At 36.9% G+C, this 25,117-nt stretch overlaps 1 protein-coding gene across 2 annotated transcripts in view; it reads left to right on the top strand.

Moving 5' to 3' along the window:
- Window positions 1–4,373: 4,373 nt before the first annotated feature.
- dnaja2a (DnaJ heat shock protein family (Hsp40) member A2a) overlaps window positions 4,374–25,117 on the top strand; it is a 33,033-nt gene continuing 12,289 nt past the window's right edge. For both annotated transcript variants that reach the window (XR_009815588.1, XM_061963656.1), the window contains exons 1-6: window positions 4,374–4,569; window positions 13,424–13,483; window positions 15,170–15,399; window positions 18,259–18,339; window positions 18,410–18,543; window positions 18,610–18,806. Coding sequence is in view for 1 of the 2 variants with exons in the window: in XM_061963656.1 (XP_061819640.1) it covers window positions 4,492–4,569; window positions 13,424–13,483; window positions 15,170–15,399; window positions 18,259–18,339; window positions 18,410–18,543; window positions 18,610–18,806 (780 nt within the window). In the remaining variant the exon portion in view is untranslated. The remainder of the gene's footprint in view (window positions 4,570–13,423; window positions 13,484–15,169; window positions 15,400–18,258; window positions 18,340–18,409; window positions 18,544–18,609; window positions 18,807–25,117) is intronic.

Here is a 25,117-nt window from a genome sequence, read left to right as displayed (position 1 = left end):
ATACACCGAATTCTTCTGCATAATTTTTTTGCACTGATTTTTTTCTGCACTCATTTTTTTACACTGTATTTTTCTGCACTGACTTTTTCTGCACTGATTTTTTTTTTTTACACTGAATTTTTATACACCAAATTCTTCTTCTTCATTTTTTTTACACTGAATTTTTCTGCACTGATTTTTTTACACCGAATTCTTCTGCATCATTTTTTTTCACAGATTTTTTTTCTGCACTCGTTTTTTTTTGCACTGAATTTTTATACACTGATTCTTCTGCATCATGTTTTTACAGTGAATTTTTCTGCACCAAATTTTTTTACACTGTATTTTTCTGCACTGAATTTTTGTTCACTGGGAATAAGCGGTATAAAATGGATGGGTGGATGTTTTTTTACACTGACTTTTTCTGCACTGATTTTTTTATTACACTGAATTTTTATACACCAAATTCTTCTGCATCATTTTTTTACACTGAATTTTTCTGCACTGATTTTTTTTTTTACATTTAATTTTTATAAACTGAATTCTTCTGCATCATTTTTTTTACACATATTTTGTTTCTGCACTCATTTTTTTTACACTGAAATTTTCTGCACCAAATTTTTTTACACTGTATTTTTCTGCACTGATTTTTTTTCACACTGAATTTTATACACCAAATTCTTCTTCTTCATTTTTTTACACTGAATTTTTCTGCACTGATTTTTTTACACTGAATTTTTTTACACCGAATTATTCTGCATTATTTTTTTTCACAGATGTTTTTTCTGCACTCGTTTTTTTTTTGCACTGAATTTTTATACACTGAATTTTTTTGCATCATGTTTTTACACTGAATTTTTCTGCACTAAATTTTTTTACACTGAATTTTTTTACACCGATTTTTTTATGCATTATTTATTACACTGATTTTTTTCTGCACTCATTTTTTTACACTGAATTTTTATACACCGAATTCTTCTGCATCATTTTTTTACACTGATTTTTTTCTGCACTGATTTTTTTACACTGTATTTTTCTGCACTGACTTTTTCTGCACTGATTTTTTTTTTTACACTGAATTTTTATAAACCAAATTCTTCTTCTTCATTTTTTTACACTGAATTTTTCTGCACTGATTTTTTTACACCGAATTCTTCTGCATCATTTTTTTTCACAGATTTTTTTTCTGCACTCGTTTTTTTTTGCACTGAATTTTTATACACTGATTCTTCTGCATCATGTTTTTACAGTGAATTTTTCTGCACCAAATTTTTTTACACTGAATTTTTTTACACCGATTTTTTTATGCATTATTTATTACACTGATTTTTTTCTGCACTCATTTTTTTACACTGAATTTTTATACACCGAATTCTTCTGCATCATTTTTTCACACTGATTTTTTTTTGCACTCATTTTTTTTACACTGAAATTTTCTGCACCAAATTTTTTTACACTGTATTTTTCTGCACTGATTTTTTTTCACACTGAATTTTATACACCAAATTCTTCTTCTTCATTTTTTTACACTGAATTTTTCTGCACTGATTTTTTTACACTGAATTTTTTTACACCGAATTATTCTGCATTATTTTTTTTCACAGATGTTTTTTCTGCACTCGTTTTTTTTTTGCACTGAATTTTTATACACTGAATTTTTTTGCATCATGTTTTTACACTGAATTTTTCTGCACTAAATTTTTTTACACTGAATTTTTTTACACCGATTTTTTTATGCATTATTTATTACACTGATTTTTTTCTGCACTCATTTTTTTACACTGAATTTTTATACACCGAATTCTTCTGCATAATTTTTTTGCACTGATTTTTTTCTGCACTCATTTTTTTACACTGTATTTTTCTGCACTGACTTTTTCTGCACTGATTTTTTTTTTTTACACTGAATTTTTATACACCAAATTCTTCTTCTTCATTTTTTTTACACTGAATTTTTCTGCACTGATTTTTTTACACCGAATTCTTCTGCATCATTTTTTTTCACAGATTTTTTTTCTGCACTCGTTTTTTTTTGCACTGAATTTTTATACACTGATTCTTCTGCATCATGTTTTTACAGTGAATTTTTCTGCACCAAATTTTTTTACACTGTATTTTTCTGCACTGAATTTTTGTTCACTGGGAATAAGCGGTATAAAATGGATGGGTGGATGTTTTTTTACACTGACTTTTTCTGCACTGATTTTTTTATTACACTGAATTTTTATACACCAAATTCTTCTGCATCATTTTTTTACACTGAATTTTTCTGCACTGATTTTTTTTTTTACATTTAATTTTTATAAACTGAATTCTTCTGCATCATTTTTTTTACACATATTTTGTTTCTGCACTCATTTTTTTTACACTGAAATTTTCTGCACCAAATTTTTTTACACTGTATTTTTCTGCACTGATTTTTTTTCACACTGAATTTTATACACCAAATTCTTCTTCTTCATTTTTTTACACTGAATTTTTCTGCACTGATTTTTTTACACTGAATTTTTTTACACCGAATTATTCTGCATTATTTTTTTTCACAGATGTTTTTTCTGCACTCGTTTTTTTTTTGCACTGAATTTTTATACACTGAATTTTTTTGCATCATGTTTTTACACTGAATTTTTCTGCACTAAATTTTTTTACACTGAATTTTTTTACACCGATTTTTTTATGCATTATTTATTACACTGATTTTTTTCTGCACTCATTTTTTTACACTGAATTTTTATACACCGAATTCTTCTGCATCATTTTTTTACACTGATTTTTTTCTGCACTGATTTTTTTACACTGTATTTTTCTGCACTGACTTTTTCTGCACTGATTTTTTTTTTTACACTGAATTTTTATAAACCAAATTCTTCTTCTTCATTTTTTTACACTGAATTTTTCTGCACTGATTTTTTTACACCGAATTCTTCTGCATCATTTTTTTTCACAGATTTTTTTTCTGCACTCGTTTTTTTTTGCACTGAATTTTTATACACTGATTCTTCTGCATCATGTTTTTACAGTGAATTTTTCTGCACCAAATTTTTTTACACTGAATTTTTTTACACCGATTTTTTTATGCATTATTTATTACACTGATTTTTTTCTGCACTCATTTTTTTACACTGAATTTTTATACACCGAATTCTTCTGCATCATTTTTTCACACTGATTTTTTTTTGCACTCATTTTTTTTACACTGAAATTTTCTGCACCAAATTTTTTTACACTGTATTTTTCTGCACTGATTTTTTTTCACACTGAATTTTATACACCAAATTCTTCTTCTTCATTTTTTTACACTGAATTTTTCTGCACTGATTTTTTTACACTGAATTTTTTTACACCGAATTATTCTGCATTATTTTTTTTCACAGATGTTTTTTCTGCACTCGTTTTTTTTTTGCACTGAATTTTTATACACTGAATTTTTTTGCATCATGTTTTTACACTGAATTTTTCTGCACTAAATTTTTTTACACTGAATTTTTTTACACCGATTTTTTTATGCATTATTTATTACACTGATTTTTTTCTGCACTCATTTTTTTACACTGAATTTTTATACACCGAATTCTTCTGCATAATTTTTTTGCACTGATTTTTTTCTGCACTCATTTTTTTACACTGTATTTTTCTGCACTGACTTTTTCTGCACTGATTTTTTTTTTTTACACTGAATTTTTATACACCAAATTCTTCTTCTTCATTTTTTTTACACTGAATTTTTCTGCACTGATTTTTTTACACCGAATTCTTCTGCATCATTTTTTTTCACAGATTTTTTTTCTGCACTCGTTTTTTTTTGCACTGAATTTTTATACACTGATTCTTCTGCATCATGTTTTTACAGTGAATTTTTCTGCACCAAATTTTTTTACACTGTATTTTTCTGCACTGAATTTTTGTTCACTGGGAATAAGCGGTATAAAATGGATGGGTGGATGTTTTTTTACACTGACTTTTTCTGCACTGATTTTTTTATTACACTGAATTTTTATACACCAAATTCTTCTGCATCATTTTTTTACACTGAATTCTTCTGCACTGATTTTTTTTTTACACTTAATTTTTATTCACCGAATTCTTCTGCATCATTTTTTTTTACACATATTTTGTTTCTGCTCTCATTTTTTTAATACTGAATTTTTCTGCACCGAATTTTTTTACACTGTATTTTTCTGCACTGAATTTTTGCCCACCGAATTTTAAAACACTGTATTTTGTCAAGATAATTTTTTTAATTTTGAAAATCTTACGAAGTAAATACACAAATTAACCTCCATAAAACTAACTCTATATCATATTTTTTTTATCAGCAAATCTAAACCCAAATGGACTAATAATGCTTATATCGGTTGCAACGCCATACTTCGACCGCTAGGTGGCGACAGCCGGCACGCGGCGAGGTTGACTCACCGGAAGTGGAAGTAGGAAGCGAGCGAAACATTTCCCACCGGCTCCGTCTCTTTGTCCGTCCACCTTCCCCCGCTAAGCAACATCCGCAGCGACGCCATGGCCAATGTTGCCGACACCAAGCTCTACGACATCCTCGGCGTGTCTCCGTCCTCCTCTGAGAACGAACTGAAGAAGGTGGGTAGGCGGCCAACGGAGCTCGTTAAGATGCAACCAGGAAGTGCGTCGTTAGCTCGTTAGCATTAGCCGCATGCTAACCGGCCTAAAGACTCGTGACGATGCGGCGACAAGCGCCATAATTGTTTGTAATTATTCATATTTAATGAAATATGAAACACATTAAAGTAAAATGGCCGTGTAGTTGACTTGAGTGATCTCCCGTAGCAACAGTGCATGTTGTCATGTCGCTAATAAAGCCTGTCAAGAGCTTTTATTTTCTTAAAAGCTTTTATTTTCTTAAAAGACTTATCCAGTTTATTTCATAAATTGCCTGCAATACATCATTTGCTATGAAGGCTTTTTGATGATTAGTCGATACCGTTGTAGTGCTTCGCGTCAGCTTAAGACGCTAATAAAAAATGTTTCGCAATTTAAATAATTGTGTTATTGTCGAACCAAAGAAATGTTTGAAAATGTGTTTTGCAATTTCCGGTGTAAAAATAATCTCTCTTCGTCGTGCGCGCTTGCGTCATATGCAGATATTGTGACGTCACCGTTGTGTTCCCACCTGACACGTGATTCAGACCAGCACGTGTACTCAATGGCTGGTATTGATCAGTAATAAGTAGGGATGATGTTTGATAAGAAATTATCGAGTTCGAGCCCATTATCGAATTGATTCCTTATCGATTATTTTGTCGAGTCCAGATAGGTTGTTGTATATGGAAAAAAAGACAATATTTGGTTTAACAAATCACTTCACATTCTCTACTGCTCGCTACTATAGTATTACCATATCTGAGTTATTGTACAGAAATGTAGGGAAATAACTGCAAATTCGTTAACCGTGTTACAAAAAAGATCAATTAGACCGATACATAATGTTGGTTATAGAGAACATACAAACACTTTATTTATAGAGTCAAAAATATTAAAGTTGGATGATTTGGTAAAATTGCAAACAGCTAAAATAATGTGGAATGAAATGATGGAATGGATGAAGTAAAGAAGTGAAACATTGTACTGATATGATCCACTTTAAGAGCTTGTTCAAATGAATAGTGCTTACAAAGTACAAAGATGAAGAATTATGAGAAATACTTTCAACCTTATTGAAAATAAGATATTGTTCATCTCAGTATATTAATAATGACTGAATGAATTCATTACATATTACAAAACTGTTGTATATACTAATTCACAGATATTTTATTATAAAAAGGTCAGTAAATGATGAATACAGGTAAAAGCCAGTAAATTAGAATATTTTGAAAAACTTGATTTATTTCAGTAATTGCATTCAAAAGGTGTAACTTGTACATTATATTTATTCATTGCACACAGACTGATGCATTCAAATGTTTATTTCATTTAATTTTGATGATTTGAAGTGGCAACAAATGAAAATCCAAAATTCCGTGTGTCACAAAATTAGAATATTACTTAAGGCTAATACAAAAAAGGGATTTTTAGAAATGTTGGCCAACTGAAAAGTATGAAAATGAAAAATATGAGCATGTACAATACTCAATACTTGGTTGGAGCTCCTTTTGCCTCAATTACTGCGTTAATGCGGCGTGGCATGGAGTCGATGAGTTTCTGGCACTGCTCAGGTGTTATGAGAGCCCAGGTTGCTCTGATAGTGGCCTTCAACTCTTCTGCGTTTTTGGGTCTGGCATTCTGCATCTTCCTTTTCACAATACCCCACAGATTTTCTATGGGGCTAAGGTCAGGGGAGTTGGCGGGCCAATTTAGAACAGAAATACCATGGTCCGTAAACCAGGCACGGGTAGATTTTGCGCTGTGTGCAGGCGCCAAGTCCTGTTGGAACTTGAAATCTCCATCTCCATAGAGCAGGTCAGCAGCAGGAAGCATGAAGTGCTCTAAAACTTGCTGGTAGACTGCTGCGTTGACCCTGGATCTCAGGAAACAGAGTGGACCGACACCAGCAGATGACATGGCACCCCAAACCATCACTGATGGTGGAAACTTTACACTAGACTTCAGGCAACGTGGATCCTGTGCCTCTCCTGTCTTCCTCCAGACTCTGGGACCTCGATTTCCAAAGGAAATGCAAAATTTGCTTTCGTCAGAAAACATGACTTTGGACCACTCAGCAGCAGTCCAGCTGGTGTCGGTCCACTCTGTTTCCTGAGATCCAGGGTCAACGCAGCCGTCTACCAGCAAGTTTTAGAGCACTTCATGCTTCCTGCTGCTGACCTGCTCTATGGAGATGGAGATTTCAAGTCCCAACAGGACTTGGCGCCTGCACACAGCGCAAAATCTACCCGTGCCTGGTTTACGGACCATGGTATTTCTGTTCTAAATTGGCCCGCCAACTCCCCTGACCTTAGCCCCATAGAAAATCTGTGGGGTATTGTGAAAAGGAAGATGCAGAATGCCAGACCCAAAAACGCAGAAGAGTTGAAGGCCACTATCAGAGCAACCTGGGCTCTCATAACACCTGAGCAGTGCCAGAAACTCATCGACTCCATGCCACGCCGCATTAACGCAGTAATTGAGGCAAAAGGAGCTCCAACCAAGTATTGAGTATTGTACATGCTCATATTTTTCATTTTCATACTTTTCAGTTGGCCAACATTTCTAAAAATCCCTTTTTTGTATTAGCCTTAAGTAATATTCTAATTTTGTGACACACGGAATTTTGGATTTTCATTTGTTGCCACTTCAAATCATCAAAATTAAATGAAATAAACATTTGAATGCATCAGTCTGTGTGCAATGAATAAATATAATGTACAAGTTACACCTTTTGAATGCAATTACTGAAATAAATCAAGTTTTTCAAAATGTTCTAATTTACTGGCTTTTACCTTTATATTTGTATGATCATGTTTTGTTTAGTTATGTTCTGTTAGTTTTGGACTTCTTTAGTTGCGGGGGTTTGTTTTAGTCACCATGGTTACTTATGATTTTCACCTGCCTTGTACGCGCACCTGTTGCTCATCAAAGACTCTATTTAAGCCTGCCTTTTCCGGTCGCTCGTCGTGGCTTCATTGTTTGCGTTTGCAACAGTTACGTTGGCATTCTGGTTTTCGAGCGCATGATTCCTGTGCTAAAGTTACCTTAGCTTCTAGTAGTGATGGGTTGATGAGGCGTCATGAAGCGTTTCGACACATTGCAAAACTGTATTGATACTGTGTCGATACTGTGTCACTAAATACTGACATCTGCTGGACATTAAAAATCCCTACAGGCAACCTATGGACCGACTCAACTGACACTGATTTGATGCCCTAGTACAGGGGTCACCAACCTTTTTGAAACCAAAAACTACTTCTTGGGTACTGATTAATGCCAAGGGCTACCAGTTTGATACACACTTAAATAAATAAATATATTGGCATTTGTAAGTTACACGTAAGTGTGATTTAAACAAGAATAGCTAAATAAATACATTTATATATATATAAAAAAATGTGTATTTCTGTCTGTCATTCCGTCGTACATTTTTTTTCCCTTTTACGGAAGGTTTTTTGTAGAGAATAAATGATGAAAAAAACACTTAATTGAACGGTTTAAAAGAGGAGAAAACAAGAAAAAATTTAAAATAAAATTTTGAAACATAGTTTATCTTCAATTTCGACTCTTTATAATTCAAAATTCAACCGACAAAAAGAAGAGAAAAACTAGCTTATTTGAATCTTTTTGAAAAAAATTAAAAAAAAGAATTTATGGAACATCATTAGTCATTTTTCCTGATTAAGATACATTTTAGAATTTTGATGACATGTTTTAAATTGGTTAAAATCCAATCTGCACTTTGTTAGAATATTTAACAAATTGGACCAAGCTATATTTCTAACAAAGACAAATCAGTATTTCTTCTAGATTTTCCAGAACAAAAATTTTAAAAGAAATTCAAAATACTTTGAAATAAGATTTAATTTTGATTCTACAGATTTTCTAGATTTGCCAGAATAATTTTTTTTGAATTTTAATCATAGTAAGTTTGAAGAAATATTTCACAAATATTCTTCATCGAAAAACAGAAGCTAAAATATTTATTATTCTTTACAATAAAAAATAAATAAATGTACTTGAACATTGATTTAAATTGTCAGGAAAGAAAAGGAAGAAATTTAAAAGGTATATTTGTTTAAAAATCCTAAAATCATTTTTAAGGTTGTATTTTTTCTCTAAAATTGTATTTCTAAAAGTAATAAGAAGCAAAGTAAAAAATAAATGAATTTATTTAAACAAGTGAAGACACATCCATCCATCCATTTTCTACCGCTTATTCCAAGTGAAGACCAAGTCTTTAAAATATTTTCTTGGATTTTCAAATTCTATTTGAGTTTTGTCTCTTTTAGAATTAAAAATGTCGAGCAAAGCGAGACCAGCTTGCTGGTAAATAAATACAATTTTAAAAATAGAGGCAGCTCACTGGTAAGTGCTGCTCTTTGAGCTATTTTTAGAACAGGCCAGCAGGCGACTGATCTGGTCCTTACGGGCTACCTGGTGACCGCGGGCACCGCGTTGGTGACCCCTGCCCTAGTATATACAATAATATAAACCAAGTCATTGTATTTCATTTAGGATTATTTCATATCTTCATTTAAATAAAAATATATTTTTATCTTTTTTAGATACAGTCAATAAATAATGTGAACATGTATCATAACATGGAAATCTAAGAGAACGTGTTGTGGATGATTGTGGACTGGGAATTTTTTTAATTTAATTTTTTACACATTTTTATAAAAAAGAAAAAAAAGTTTTTCCGACGTATTACATTTTAGACGATTGCTCTTCTTAGTTATTATTTCTCCGGCTGTAGAAAAGAGCCGCTCACACAGTTCACTTATCGGTCACGTGACCAAAACAGCTCATGATCGGTCACGTGACTTTCTAAAAGCGGTACGCGCACCGACACAGGGTTTTGCTCTATGAGCTCGACGCATGCGCCGATGCATCGGTGTTGCCGGACCCATCACTAGCTTCTAGTATTCCTGTGCTAAGTAACTTTTTGCTTTAGCTTCTCGTGCGAACGGCACGCTTTCTTTTTCTTTCGTTCCTGTCTGTTGTAATGTGTATGATTTATGAGAAATAAATAATCTCCTACCTGCACGCTTTCGTCCGGAGCCGCCAGTTTTGCGTCCCGGGAGAACTAACCGCAGCACGGTACATCCCACCGTGACTAATGACTGAGCTACGTGACGTCATTTCTTGTGGTGTCCCACAGGGCATTTCTTGTCGGGACGGGATTCGTATAAAGAACCAACTCTTTTTTTTTTTTACTATAGTGGTCTCGATAACGGGTACCGGTTCTTAAAAAGGGATTCGAGTCCAAGGACTCTGTTCTTTTCTTATCGAACAACCGGGAAAACCGGGTTCGAGCATCATCCCTAGTTATAAGTTACCTCATATGGAGGGTAAATTTGTGTTTTTATTATTGAAGCTTTTTTGACACTGAATCTGTGTAACTCAGACATGCGGCCCGTTAAGCTTTTCAATCTGGCCCGCCGGACATTCCCAAATATTTTTTTTTAGATCTTTAAGATGTAAAGTGTAGCTGCCATTATGATGTGCAGTGATGTTTTCTAATGACCGTAAGTCTTCAACTATATAAGTACTTCAAAGGTTGGAATCTGCGCTTTTGGATGATATACCAGTTACTATGGTAATCTATTTAGTTACTATGGTAATCTACGTCACAGCAGCTCAGACGAGGCACCAAGCAGTGTGGGTGGGAAGCGTTTCCACAGACGCGGAAGGAGATTTTCTCAACAAAGTTCTAAAGCTTAGTGATATATCAGATACATCAGTTTGTAGGTGGGTTTATTTTGTACCCTTCGCGTTCATATTTCACTGTTTGTTGCATTTTTGCCGCGTTTCACTCGATTGTAAAATATGTCGATCGAAAGGGGGTGTGACATTCATATTTTGTCAATATTCAGTGTTTTATCGTTCATAGAAAAATGTAAAATTCCTTTAAATTGTTTAAGGCGGTCTGTCATGACGTTTTTAGCATTCAATCTGACATTGTTGTGAGGTTTTGTATTCGTGTTCCTAAAAATTGATATACCGGCCCCCAGACACATTTTTTTTCTCTAAATGTGGCCCCCGAGTCAAAATAATTGCCGAGGCCTGATGTAACTGAATTGTTTTGGTTGTGTATATGCTGATAATATCACAAAGTTCCTTTGTGATGCTCTTTGATGTGGTATATATTAAGGCTGCAGCTAACGATTATTTTTCTATCGATTAATCTATAGATTATTTTTTCGATTAATCGGTTAATCTATAGATTATTTTTTTCGATTAATCTATCGATTATTTTTTTCTTTTGCCGATTATTTTTTTTATTTCAAATGAAGATGAAAAAATAAATGTAGGCCAGTTTTTTCAAAAGGCATGACTTTTATTTACAAAAAATAAAAGTATGGCCAATCAGTCAACATTGACAACAACATGACAAAATATTCTGTAACAATGTAAACATTTAAAACTTTTAACATTTAACAAAATTAAAAGTAGCTTATTTGCTTTTTAATTTGCAAATATAAAAGTAAACATCCAGTGCAAATCTTAATATTCTGCAATAGTATAAGCATTTCAAAAGTAAAAGTATTGCTTATTTTGCTTTAAAATGTGCAAAAATAAAGATAAACATCCAATACAAAAAAGTGCAAAATGAAATATTCTGTAGCAGTGTAAACATTTCAACGAAAGTAAAAGTATTGCTTATTTTGCTTAATAACACAACAATGATAGTATCATTAAAGTGAAAGTTCATTGTTGGTTTGTACATAGTATATGTAACTGTTAATGTTGTAAAAGGTATTTGCACAACTAATTAACGTTAGCGTTAAAGAGGAGCGCGTCTTTGTAAACACTGAACAGGCACGCCAAACGCGCCACTCAGAGCGAAACAGTGTTTTAGTTTATGAATTTACAACGCAGATACAAATGACACATTCATGTTTTTGTGTAATGATGACAACGTATACTCACGCGGACCATTGACTAGTTGATGGTGATGGCAAGAACGCTGTCGGTTTTCTTTTCAAATGTTCGTTCATAGCCGTTGTGCTGCTATGATAGGCCATTTCCGCTCGACACAGTGTGCATACAACAACTGCCAAGTGTTTTGCTTTTTTTCGCTGTGCTTATCCCACACTTGAAGGGATGTACCAATGCTACACGCTACATGCACACAACTCCCCCGCACCCCCCCATCTCACCAGCGCAACAGGTGCGCCACACCCACAAAGAGAAATAAAGAGCGATCTTACCGGCTGTCCGTTCAGCTTTTGGTTTTGGTACACTTTTGGCACAACTCTGGGTTATCTGTAATGAACTAAACCTTTTTCCACTCTGCGCTGGCGTCTTTTGTACTCCTTGATTTGACACGGCGGTCTAATTACCGGGCTCGCGCACCAGCAGATGAGACAGGAGCGCGCCACGTTATACCTGCGCGTGAACGTAAACTGATCGGCTCTGATCATATAAGCCGACTGGCCGAAATAATGCCGAATTATATACATTTCCTGGGGTTGTCTAGGTGAATAGGGATGCAGATGTGCTCTAAGATAAAATATAATTTTATTAAGTGGGGTTTGGCTGGTTGCTAAGCAGCCACAATTTGCGAGCTCGCGCATCAGCTGACGAGACAGCTGTTCGCCGCTACAACATTATTAGGCCGTTTATTGAAATACTCCCACACTTTTGACGACTTTTGGCGTGCTTTTTCCCCTCGCTCGCACCGCTCGCATCGTCTGCTTTGCGCTCCGCCATGACGGTAGTGTGACGTAAATATGCGACGCGTCGACGCACTAAAACGGCGTCCACGTATTTACGTAACCGATGACGTCGACGCGTCGTTTCAGCCTTAGTATATATATATATATATCAGTATATATTATATACTGTAGGGTTGCAAAGGGGTGGAAAGTTTCCGGGAAATTTCCGGAAATTTACCACGGGAAGTTAAGCTTGGGAAGTTTGGAAATATTGACCATTTTTTGATTATTCAATGGGAATTAATGGGGAGTTACAATAATTATATATCATTGGACACTTGTGCACACTGCACATGTGATGGAGGAATGCACAGTGCAGGGTTGAAATTCTATTGAATTTGCATTAAATCAGGTTGTTTTAGCTAATAATCATGCTGCAATATCTAGGATCTTGCATTCAATGTTTATTCCCATTAATTCCCATATATTCCCATGGAAAGTTTTCAACTTTGAATATTCCTGGAATTTTGCAACCCTATATGTAAATATTACATATATGTTATATTTGATATTGCTACTACGGTACATTTTTAGTCCACTTTATACCTGCATTGTCCTTTCCATCCTTACACTTTCCATCCTTTGTAACTGAGCTACTATGTGGAACAATTTCCCTTGTGGATCAATAAAGTTTGTCGAAGTCAAAATTTAATATAACTTATTGGAAATGGGTCTTGAGTTTTGAAGAAATTAATATTTTTGCATTGAATTTCAAAACACTATATTTCAACCAATATTTTTAATTAAATTGTCATTCAATTCAGTGTCAAATAAAGTTTTTTTTGGAATAAAGACACAAATTAACCTCCGTAGTAGTGAGTCTTGAGTTTTAAAGCAACAAACATTTCTGCACTGATTTTATTTATTTTTTTCACAAAATGTATACGCAATTAATTTCAAAACATTGTATTCTAAAAACAAAATGTTAAACACACATTTTGTCCTCTCATTTTTGTTCACTGAGATTGTCAGCATAATTTGATGTAAAAAAAAAACAACCTAAATTTACACAATTCAAATGCAAAAAATTATGTTTAATAAATTCAGTGTCAAAAAAGTATTTCTTTTATCAAGACGCAAATGAAGCTCTGACTTTATTTTGACAGGCGTACAGGAAGCTGGCCAAAGAGTACCACCCTGACAAGAACCCAAATGCTGGTGACAAGGTAAGTTAGATCTTTGTTGTCTTAAGAATATATTTTCATATCTTTAAAGATGACCATATCTATTCTACTATGCCCGTGGTCAATCTCAAGGCCCGGGGGCCAGATCTGGCCCGCCACATCATTTTTTTTTGGCCCACTAAAGCCTGGAAACAATGTGTAAATAAAGTACCTTATCTTTTCTTACTAAATGTATTCGTTCTTTCCATTTGAACAGAAAAAATATATGTACTCCATGAAATGGGAAACCTTTTCAGGGTTTCCTCTCGATTGCCACGATAAATGTGGCGGTGGGGGCGTGGTCAATATGACATCATATATATATATATATATATATATATGTGACATGGTCATTTTGATGTGCAGTGATGCATATTGTCTTTAAAGAGGCTAAACGTTTTATGTACATTTATAAACAAATATGAGTATTATTAGCTATTTTTATGCCGTTAATAACGTATATATATATATATTGTTTTACCGTATTTTCCGCACCATAAGGCGCCCTGGGTTAAAAGCCGCGCCTTCAATGAACGGCATATTTCAAAACTTTGTCCACCTATAAGCCGCCCGGTGTTGTAAGCCGCATCTAACTGCGCTAAAGGAATGTCAAAAAAACAGTCAGATAGGTCAGTCAAACTTTAATAATATATTAAAAACCAGCGTTCTAACAACTCTGTTCACTCCCAAAATGTACGCAAATGTGCAATCACAAACATACGTATATCAACATGGACAGAGCTGCGTGAAAAAAGCCACCCGGCCTCTTCGCGTAAACTTCCCTTAACCACTCGCTCATCTTTTCTTCATCCATCCATCCCTTCGAGTTAGCTTTTATGATGACGCCGGCTGGAAAGGTCTCTTTTGGCAAGGTCTTCCTTTTGAATATCACCATGGGTGGAAGTTTCTGGCCATTAGCATGGCAAGCTAGAACCACAGTGAAGGATGACTTCTCATTCCCTGTGGTGCGAATATTCACCGTACGTGCTCCCGTTGTATCCACAGTGCGGTTCACAGGAATATCAGTTGCTGTGAAATAGTAATCCGTGTGCGGATGGAGAGATTGCGTCTTTTCATGAACCGGATCCCTGACGCTTAGTAGGAGCCATTTTGTGGTCTTTACAGATGTAAACACACAAAGGAAATGAAACGTACGGTATATCCGCGCGCTTTTTCTTCTTCTACGCGGGCGGGTGGTTGCTTACAGTAGAAGAAGAAGCGCTTCCTGTTCTATGGGGGCGGGTGCTTACCTTGGCGGTTGCTTGCGTAGAAGAAGAAGCGCTTCCTGTTCTACCGGGAAAAAAGATGGCGGCTGTTTACCGAAGTTGCGAGATCGAAACTTTATGAAAATGAATCGTAATATTAATCCATATATAAAGCGCACCGGGTTAAAAGCCGCACTGTCAGCTTTTGAGTAAATTTGTGGTTTTTAGGTGCGGCTAATAGTGCGGAAAATACGGTACTCCAATATCACCATATAGTCATTTTCTATATCACAGAGACAAACTCGCGATATATCCAGTATATTCCATATATTGCCCAGCCCTACCTTGTACAGTACGAAGATGCAGTGTTTAAGGTCCCTTATTGGCCCCTGATATCCTCGCAGAATCGAGATGTTAGTTTCTAACTTGGTCTTTTTTTCTTTTCTTTTTTTTGTCTTTTATGATTTGCTGATTGTCTCCACAGTTCAAAGAAATCAGCTTCGCCTACGAGGTGCTGACCAACCCCGAGAAGAAGGAGCTGTACGACCGCTATGGCGAGCAGGGCCTGCGGGAAGGCGGCGGGGGCGGCCCCGGCATGGACGACATCTTCTCGCACATCTTCGGCGGCGGACTCTTCGGCTTCATGGGAGGCCAGGGCAGCCGCTCGCGCAACGGCGGGCGCAGGAGAGGGGAGGACATGGTGCATCCGCTCAAGTAAGACGTGGTATTGCATCACGTGTACTAGAGATGCGCGGATAGGCAATTATTTCATCCGCAACCGCATCACAAAAAGTCGTCATCCATCCGCCATTCACCCGAACCAGCATTTTATCAAAACCACACGCACCCGCCAGTTGTTATATATCTAATATAGACGATGCAAGGCATTAGTGAGGTTAGAAAGCTTTTGCCTGTTAAAGAAAGGAGACTGATCCAATGCAGCAGAGACATTCAATGCGTGCCACGCATTAATATCTCTTGGCCACGCATTAGTGGCTAAGAGATATTAATGCGTGATAATATTATTTATCATTATTATAATATTATTGTCATTACCATTAAGAAAGTGTTGACTATTGTTGCCAATGCCCTCAGATCAGGAGTGCGTTCCTCACACTTTGTGTGCGCAGTTGCAGAAAGCAGAGCGAGGCTTTTAAGAAGTTAAAACAATGTTTTAGAAAGACTAGGCCTATATTTTCGTTAGGTAAAAAAAATATTCTGAATTTATTTCAATGAATATTAACTTGTTAACGTTATAATGCTCAAATAGGGACGAGGGCGGGGTGCACAGTGAAGCAGTGAACAATTTCGCGACAAAGATGAACCTTTATTGATTGATCTGCAGCCAGGACAAAATATCAGACAATCTCCATTGTCAACGACAGGCAGGAAAATAGAGATAAACACATAGCCTATGTTCTAGGCATAGGCACATACGTTTTTAAGTTGAAATAAAAAAATAAATAAAAAATGTGCCTCATAAGCCTTAGGCTGTCAATCACGTGCACAAACTTAAATTATACAATAACATATGTATGTCATCTCTATTTAAACAAAAATAAATTAAATAAATAATAATAATAAATTACCTGCAACTTATTGGCCAAGGCAAATAGCTGAAGGGGGGAAATCAAACCCATCAGACTGCACTTTATCATCAAACTTGAATTATAATGAAAATAGACAAACAAAGCAGGCTAAATATCCTTACATTGTCGCCAATCGGAGATGTGCTTCACTTGAAAGCGAGGCCAAATAATTATTCACACATAGTAGTATATCTCCAATAGAAAAAAAACACAATAAACAACGCAATTGCCTTAATTCCTTTGCATTGTAGTGCGCCCAAACAACACGTGCACCACTTGTTGCTGGGACGCGGTGCCATCTTTTTCTTTTTTTCTTCTTCTGTTGTGTTGTGCTGTAGTGCCTGATGAATAATTGACTGTTTTAAAGAGTGCTGCTCGTTTTTCGTATGTGGGTAACAACATTTAACTATGTATATATATTTCCGAATTGGTTCAACCGCAACCCGCCCGCATCTATTTAAAATCTATTTTTACCCGCCCGACCCGCGGTTTACCCGCGGACTCCGCGGTTGTGTCCGCAAACCGCGCATCTCTAACGTGTACACATTTGGGATAGGAATCCGCAGGTAACCTCGCGGTACACAACTCGTGATCACAGTATCTCCACGTGGCTATGCTGAGGTAGGGATAAAACCAGTGGTGTCCAAACTACGGCCCGCGAGCCGAGGGTGTCCGTAACACGGCAGTAAGACGTCTCATCAAACAAAACAGAAGTCATGGCTCTCCATTCAGCTAAACAGAATAACTCCACGGTGGCGTTTTGGTGAATTTACTGAGGAATTTGTGAAACTGAAACCATACAAAAAGAATGTAAGGTAATAACACTAACACAGACACACGTAAATGTGTTAGCATATTAGCTAATGCTAACGACACTCGCTTGATTACATCATACTTGCCAACCTTGAGACCTCGATTTCGGGAGGTGGGGGGCGTGGTCGGGGGTGGGTTGGGGGCGTGGTTAAGATATATATATATAAGAAATACTTGACTTTCAGTGAATTCTAGCTATATATATATATATATATGTATATATATATTTTATTACATATATATATATATATATATATATATATATATATGTATGTATACATATATATAATATATATATATATATATATAAATAAATAAAAGAAATACTTGAATTTCAGTGTTCATTTATTTACACATATACACACACATAACACTCATCTACTCATTGTTGAGTTAAGGGTTGAATTGGCCATCCTTGTTCTATTCTCTGTCACTATTTCAGAACACACACATTATACAAATATACATTATAAAATCAATAAGAAAACGGGAGCTCTAATTTGGGAGTCTGAATTAGGATCAGAAGTTCCTATATAAACATTGCGCGCTCACGTCGTCGTATTGATTACTGCAGCTGTGCACTGGATTCATTCACAAATACAAACTACAACTCAAAAACACTTTAGAGTTAGGCTCCACCATCGGAATGTGTACTTAAACTTATAAAGATCACATGGATATTATTCAGTGAGTTGATTCACCAAAACTAACCTGTTATACAGGAGGAAAAAGCACACAGGACGTCTCAATTGTTCACAGACTGGTCGCGCTCATCAGAATGACAAGACACTTCCGGTCTGCAGGTGATAGCATTCAATTGGGAAGAAACGCCCTACTGCCCCCTACTGACCAATGTGAATACTGATAAATCTGTAATGACAGCTCCAAAAACTAATTCAAACCACAAAATAAAATAAATCAATCAACACAAAAATGTGACACATTATGGGTGGGTCACATATGCATGTACAGTAGATGGCAGTATTGTCCTGTTTAAAAGTGTCACAACATTGCTGTTTATTATCACGATAATAATGATAACCGTGAGAATTTTGCTCACAATAACTGTGATAAGAAATGTTCATACCGTGACATCCCTAATATTGTTATAACTGAAGGCTAACGCTCATCTAATACTAGCTAATGATAAATATGTTCTTTTCCCCCCCAGAGTGTCACTGGAGGACGTTTACAACGGGAAGACGACCAAACTGCAACTCAGCAAGAATGTACTCTGTAGCACTTGTAACGGGTACGTCATGGCCGCCGGCACCTCGCCGTGACAACATTCTTGTAAACCATACGGGGGGGTTTATGTGCAGGCAAGGCGGCAAGACGGGCGCCGTACAAAAATGTAGTGCGTGTCGAGGGCGCGGCATGCGCATCATGATCAGGCAGCTGGCGCCAGGCATGGTCCAACAGATGCAGTCCGTGTGCACCGACTGTAACGGCGAAGGTAGGCCCCGGCATCAAAACGACTCTCGCCGCCCGCTCGCTTTCCCACCTTCGCTTCCCTCCACAGGCGAGGTGATCAGCGAGAAGGACCGCTGTAAGAAGTGCGAGGGCAAGAAGGTGGTGAAGGAGGTGAAGATCCTGGAGGTGCACGTGGACAAAGGCATGAAACACGGCCAGAAGATCACCTTCGGCGGCGAGGCGGACCAGGCGCCCGGAGTGGAGCCGGGCGACATCGTCCTCGTCCTGCAGGAGAAGGAGCACGAGGTATGCGCGCCGACCGTGACCTCGTTCAGAGCTGCGACTTCCTCATTTGAAGCAGAGGTTGAAAATGAATCAATTATCAATCCCGTGGATTACAATACATCAAAGAAACCGACACCTTCATGTCGCTTCCCATCCTACACAGTGGAGTTTTACAAGCCTTTTGATTGGTAAGAGCAAAGGCAGATTTTGTCTGCTTGCCGGGAATTCATTGAAACACAAAGTTTGGTGATAACTTGGATACAATTATTCTGATAATGCGCATACCTGCCAACTACTCCGGTTTTCCCGTAATTAGTACGGTTTTCATCAACCTATTCCGGGTTACAGTTGCAGTGATAAAAAATTCGGTTTTTCATTACCGTATTTTCCGCACCATAAGGCGCCCTGGGTTAAAAGCCGCGCCTTCAATGAACGGCATATTTCAAAACTTTGTCCACCTATAAGCCGCCCCGTGTTGTAAGCCGCATCTAACTGCGCTAAAGGAATGTCAAAAAAACAGTCAGATAGGTCAGTCAAACTTTAATAATATATTAAAAACCAGCGTGATGTGGGCGCGCATGGAGTCGTATATCAACATGGACGGAGCTGCGTGAAAGAAGCCACCCGGCCTCTTCGCGTAAACTTACCTTAACCACTCGCTCATCTTTTCTTCATCCATCCATCCCTTCGAGTTAGCTTTTATGATGACGCCGGCTGGAAAGGTCTCTTTTGGCAAGGTCTTCCTTTTGAATATCACCATGAGTGGAAGTTTCTGGCCATTAGCATGGCAAGCTAGAACCACAGTGAAGGATGACTTCTCATTCCCTGTGGTGCGAATATTCACCGTACGTGCTCCCGTTGTATCCACAGTGCGGTTCACAGGAATATCAAAAGTCAGTGGAACCTCGTCCATGTTGATAATGTTCTCTGGCCGGATCTTTTTTTCAGCTATCTTGTTTTTACAATATGCACGGAAAGTAGCCAGCTTTTCTTGAAAGTCTTTAGGCAGTTGCTGTGAAATAGTAGTCCGTGTGCGGATGGAGAGATTGCGTCTTTTCATGAACCGGAAACCTGTCGCTTAGTAGGAGCCATTTTGTGGTCTTTACAGATGTAAACACACAAAGGAAATGAAACGTAATATCCGCGCGCTTCTTCTTCTTCTACGGGGGCGGGTGGTTGCTTGCAGTAGAAGAAGAAGCGCTTCCTCTTCTATGGGGGCGGGTGCTTACCTTGGCGGTTGCTTGCGTAGAAGAAGAAGCACTTCCTCTTCTACGGGGAAAAAAGATGGCGGCTGTTTACCGTAGTTGCGAGACCGAAACTTTATGAAAATGAATCTTAATATTAATCCATATATAAAGCGCACCGGGGTTATAAGCCGCACTGTCAGCTTTTGAGTAAATTTGTGGTTTTTAGGTGCGGCTAATAGTGCAGAAAATACGGTACATCAAAGAAACCGAGACCTTCATGTCGCTTCCCATCCTACACAGTGGAGTTTTACAAGCCTTTTGATTGGTAAGAGCAAAGGCAGATTTTGTCTGCTTGCCGGGAACTCATTGAAACACAAAGTTTGGTGATAACTTAGATACAATTATTCTGACAATGCGCATACCTGCCAACTACTCCGGTTTTCCCGTAATTAGTACGGTTTTCATCAACCTATTCCGGGTTACAGTTGCAGTGATAAAAAATTCGTTTTTAAAAAAAAGTTTTATTCACGAAATGGCGTAACAACAATGACAATCGACACTGCTTCCCGTAACTTCCTATCGAGCCATTCCGAATGCCATGCGCGAGGCTATTTATAGCACCGCTGCCAAGCACGAGGCCATTGTTTCCAAACGAGCGAACGATCATGGAATCAGCCGGAGAAAAATCGCAAACGAGTCATAAACCGAAAAGAAAACTGCAGTCATTCCGTGAAGAATATTCAAAAGCCTATCCGGGAATAATTATCCGTTCCAAAAAGGGTGAAAACTACGCGAATTGCACCTTGCGCAGACAAGATTTTTCGATCGGACACGGAGGAATTAGCGATGCTAAAGACCACGTTGGGACAAAAAAACACAAGTCTAATGCCGTTGCTAGGGATACAAGTGGAAAACTTTGGATTTTAGCCACAAAAAGGTAATGACACCAATGTTATCTATTGGAATTGTTTAGTACTGTTATACTGTTAAAATTGTTTATACTATTTATGCTTTCAAGTCCAAGTTGAAGAAATCTTGTTAAATGTTGACAGCATAACTACCAAAATACAGAAGTATGTCCTTAATATTTTTGCAGTGCTACTTCTGTTGAAAAGTTCAAATGATTACATTAGAGATGTGATGTGCCACTTTTCAAGTGTCTGATGGCTTAAATTAATTTTCATTAATTTTTCACATTTTGAATTCTTTTGAAAGGCTTACAAAAAAACTACATTTGAATTGTAATTCCATGCTATTGACAGGACTATTAATTTTAATGAAGTTAGCTTACCATGTTTACAGTATGATAATTGTGATAGAAATGTGAATTTTAGGCACAGAATATTTTTTACAATTGAACAAGGCAGTAGATTATACAAGCTTGGACAGAAAGTTAATAATGACACCAATTTTTTTTTTAATGGAATTGTTTAGTACTGTTTTACCATTTGTTTACTGTAAAAAGTGTTTATACTGTTTATACTTTCAATGAACAAATTGAAGTCTTGTGAAAGGTTGACAGGATAACTGGCATTAACTGTCAAAATCATTTCAAACTATTGAAGTTAGCTTCCAGAATAAACATGTCAATCAACCCATATGATTTTTGCTGTAATATATTTGTTTTGAAAAGTCACTGTGACTGATAGAAAAGTGATGGTTTTAGCAACATTTTAACCTGTCTGAATGCTAATAATCATTTTGCGTTGATGGCAAATATAAAAAAGTGGTCTCGGCCGATTGTTAGGGATGATATTCGAAACCGGTTCTCCCGATTGTTTGATAAGAAAAGAACCGATTCCATTGGATTCAAATCCCTTTTTGAGAACCGGTTCCCGTTATCGAAGCCACTATACCGTAACAGGCTGAATAAGTGTACGTTATATGAGGCATAAATAACCAACTGGTATGTTAACGTAGCATATTATGGTAAGAGTCATTCAAATAACTATAACATATAGAACATGCTATACGTCAGGGGTCCTCAAGTACAAATCTTGAAGGTCCACAAATGTTTTTTTGAAACAGGCTGGGTCCGTTTATTATCGGTCAAGCTTATATAATAGCAGGAGGTAGGTAGTTTAACATTTTCTTAAAATTAACAAAAATAAAATAAATATCCAATAAAATACATGAAATATTTTCTTTGAAACAAAAATAAATAAGAACTTTGACAAAATGTGTCCTCTGCATTTGATCCATCCCTTGATCACCCCCTGGGAGGTGAGGGGAGCAGTGGGCAGCAGCGGCGCTGCGCCCGGGAATCATTTTTGGTGATTTAACCCCCAATTCCAACCCTTGATGCTGAGTGCCAAGCAGGGAAGAATGCTGGTATGAGCTTTTAAACATAACCCGTTAACTGCTGCCAATCAAATGGTGAATAAGATACTCTTTAGGGTTCATATGTTTGTAAATCTGACTGTGTTGAAGTCAGTGCCTCACCAGCCATCAACCTCACCGCACGTTACTGCTCTGTTGCTATTTGTTGTTGTGTCATAGATTTAACAAAAATCTTGCTTGATGTTTCATATGGCTTTTTCAGCCTCGTGATTTCTTTTTTTCTTAGCTCTGAATCATGAGGAAATGTCTCTTCAAATTCGCGGTGCTCTTTCAGATAGTGACGTTTCAGATTTTCGCTTTTCACCAGAGCAACAGTAGTGTTGCATAGTAGACACATTGGTCTGGTACTTGCAGTAGGTAGGATGAAAACATATTGCTCTGTCCATTCTTCCTTGAAACGTCGGTTTTCCCTGTCCACCTTTCTTTTACCAGCCTGAGCCAACTTGGAGCATGCCATTGTGATTTGATTCACATTCAGTGACTGACAAGTGAACAGTTAGCGAAGTAGCGATACGAGACAACTGTGTGCCTGCAGCGAAAGGTTCCATGCACTGTGCACATGACCCAGGTGGTAACAGCCTATCAGCGCGTCGTTGTGAAAGAGATGACAACCCATACCCCGGAATTAGCCAATCAGAGTGGCGTTCTCTCGCTCTCACTCCGTCTCTCTCTCTTTCTCTCTCTGAGAGAGAGAGAGAGAGAGAGAGACGGAGTGAGTGAAACACGAGAAGTGTAAACGAAACGTGGAGATATTTGACTAAAAACAACAAAGAACGTTGACTTGCGCTAGCGATAACTCACAGATAAATACAATTATTATATTTTTTTATAATAATTATAATTATAATAATAAAAAAAACTTTTTTTTTTTTCTCTTTTTTTTTTTAACTATAATTCGTGCTGGGTCCGGACGGACACGTCGCTGGGTCCGGACATGGACCGCGGTCCGCCTGTTGAGGATCACTGCTATACGTTTACCAAACAAGCTGTCACTCCTAAGCGCTAAATCCCATGAAATCTTCTACCTCGGTGTCGCTTCTAAACAACTCTGCCAACTCCACATATACGCCTAGTCTCTTACATGAATGGGATAAATAATATTTGATGTTTTACGGTAATGTGTCAGTAATTGCACACATAAATCGCTCAAGTACCGTATTTTCGGATTATAAATCACAGTTTTTTTCATAGTTTGCCTGGGGGTGCGATTTATACTCTGGAGCGACTTATGTGTGCGTATTGTCTACCTTTGAAGTTAGCAGAGTTGTTTAGAAGCGACACCGAGGAAGAAGATTTCATGGGATTTAGCGATTAGGAGTGACAGATTGTTTGGTAAACGTGTAGCATGTTCTATATGTTATAGTTATTTGAATGACTCTTACCATAATATGTTAGTTAACATACCAGTTGGTTATTTATTACTCATATAACGTACACTTATTCAGCCTGTTGTTCACTATTCTTGATTTATTTTAAATTGCCTTTCAAATGTCTATTCTTGGTGTTGGCTTTTATCAAATACATTTCCCCCAAAAATGCGACTTATACTCCAGTGCGACTTATATATGTTTTTTTCCTTCTTTATTATGCATTTTCGGCCAGAGCGACCTGTACTCCGAAAAATGCGGTAAACATTTTTATTTCAGATGTAACTTCTGATTATAATCTTTGTTACTTTTATTCTGCGGTGGCGGGCAGCTATGATCAGTTACATGCCCTTCCTTCACAAGTACTGTGCTTGTGCTGCTAGCCTGAATAAGAAATATGTTGAAAGAGAAGAGGCTGAGCACCTACTCCACCCTCCACACAGCAGGCAGCGTCTGATACTCTTATCTGCTGTCAAGTCCTGTCATGTCAGCTGGCTGCAATGCTCAGGCTCACCACTAGGTGTCACAGTGTTTGAATCATGCTGGTTAATCAAGGCCGTAATACATTTTTGATTGACGATATATTGACTGTCCATAAACAATATTATTGCTATTATGTTTTTACACCAAGTTAATCATTGATAATACATAATAATAATGCAAGTATCCCCTTTCAAATGCAATAAACTTGTATTTCTCGCATGTAAACTTAAATACCAAGTTAAATAAAACAAAAAAATAACAAAAACAAGATGTATTCTGTCTGTAAGCATACATTTTGCACATGAATAAAAATCATAACTAAAAGCAATTAAATAGGTTCTGTCTCTGTTACGGAGAGTGGAGGACCCTCAAATATACACAACTTAAATAATAAACAAAATTGGTTAAAGTTGTAAGCCTTTTTCCACTAAAGGTTAAGGAACTTTTTGTTCTTGTAACCTCCAGTTCTTGGAGCTGTAGGTTCCTGTAGAATTGTGTGGTTTGTGTTTCCACCGCATTTCACAGTTCAGGGTAGTTTATTCCAATCAGACTGATGACGTACGGAGGAGTTGTTTAGTATATTTCTACACTGATACCATGCAAATAAACAGACATTAGGTCAGTTTTTTTTTTACTAAAGTCTAAGTAAATGAAAAATAATAAGCAATGATATACAAAATTATATCATTTAAGAAATAAAGTGTACTGAATTGTTCATAAAAAGTCAGGCTTTTGTCCGCAATGTCCAACAGTCAGAAAGTCGTCCTTTCAGTAAATAAATTCATGAGAGTCAGGTGATTACTTTTGGTCCATTTCAGCTGTAAATAACAATATATATAAAAAATAAATGTTAGCGTTTATTTGTAAATAATGTATAAAGAATAAATGTCAGCGTTTATCTGTAAATACCATCCATCCATCCATTTTCTACCGCTTATTCCCTTTGGGGTCGCGG

Source organism: Nerophis lumbriciformis, linkage group LG06 (assembly GCF_033978685.3).
Source record: "Nerophis lumbriciformis linkage group LG06, RoL_Nlum_v2.1, whole genome shotgun sequence".
Classification (NCBI taxonomy): Eukaryota; Metazoa; Chordata; class Actinopteri; order Syngnathiformes; family Syngnathidae; genus Nerophis; species Nerophis lumbriciformis.
This window is presented reverse-complemented; position numbering and strand designations above follow the sequence as displayed.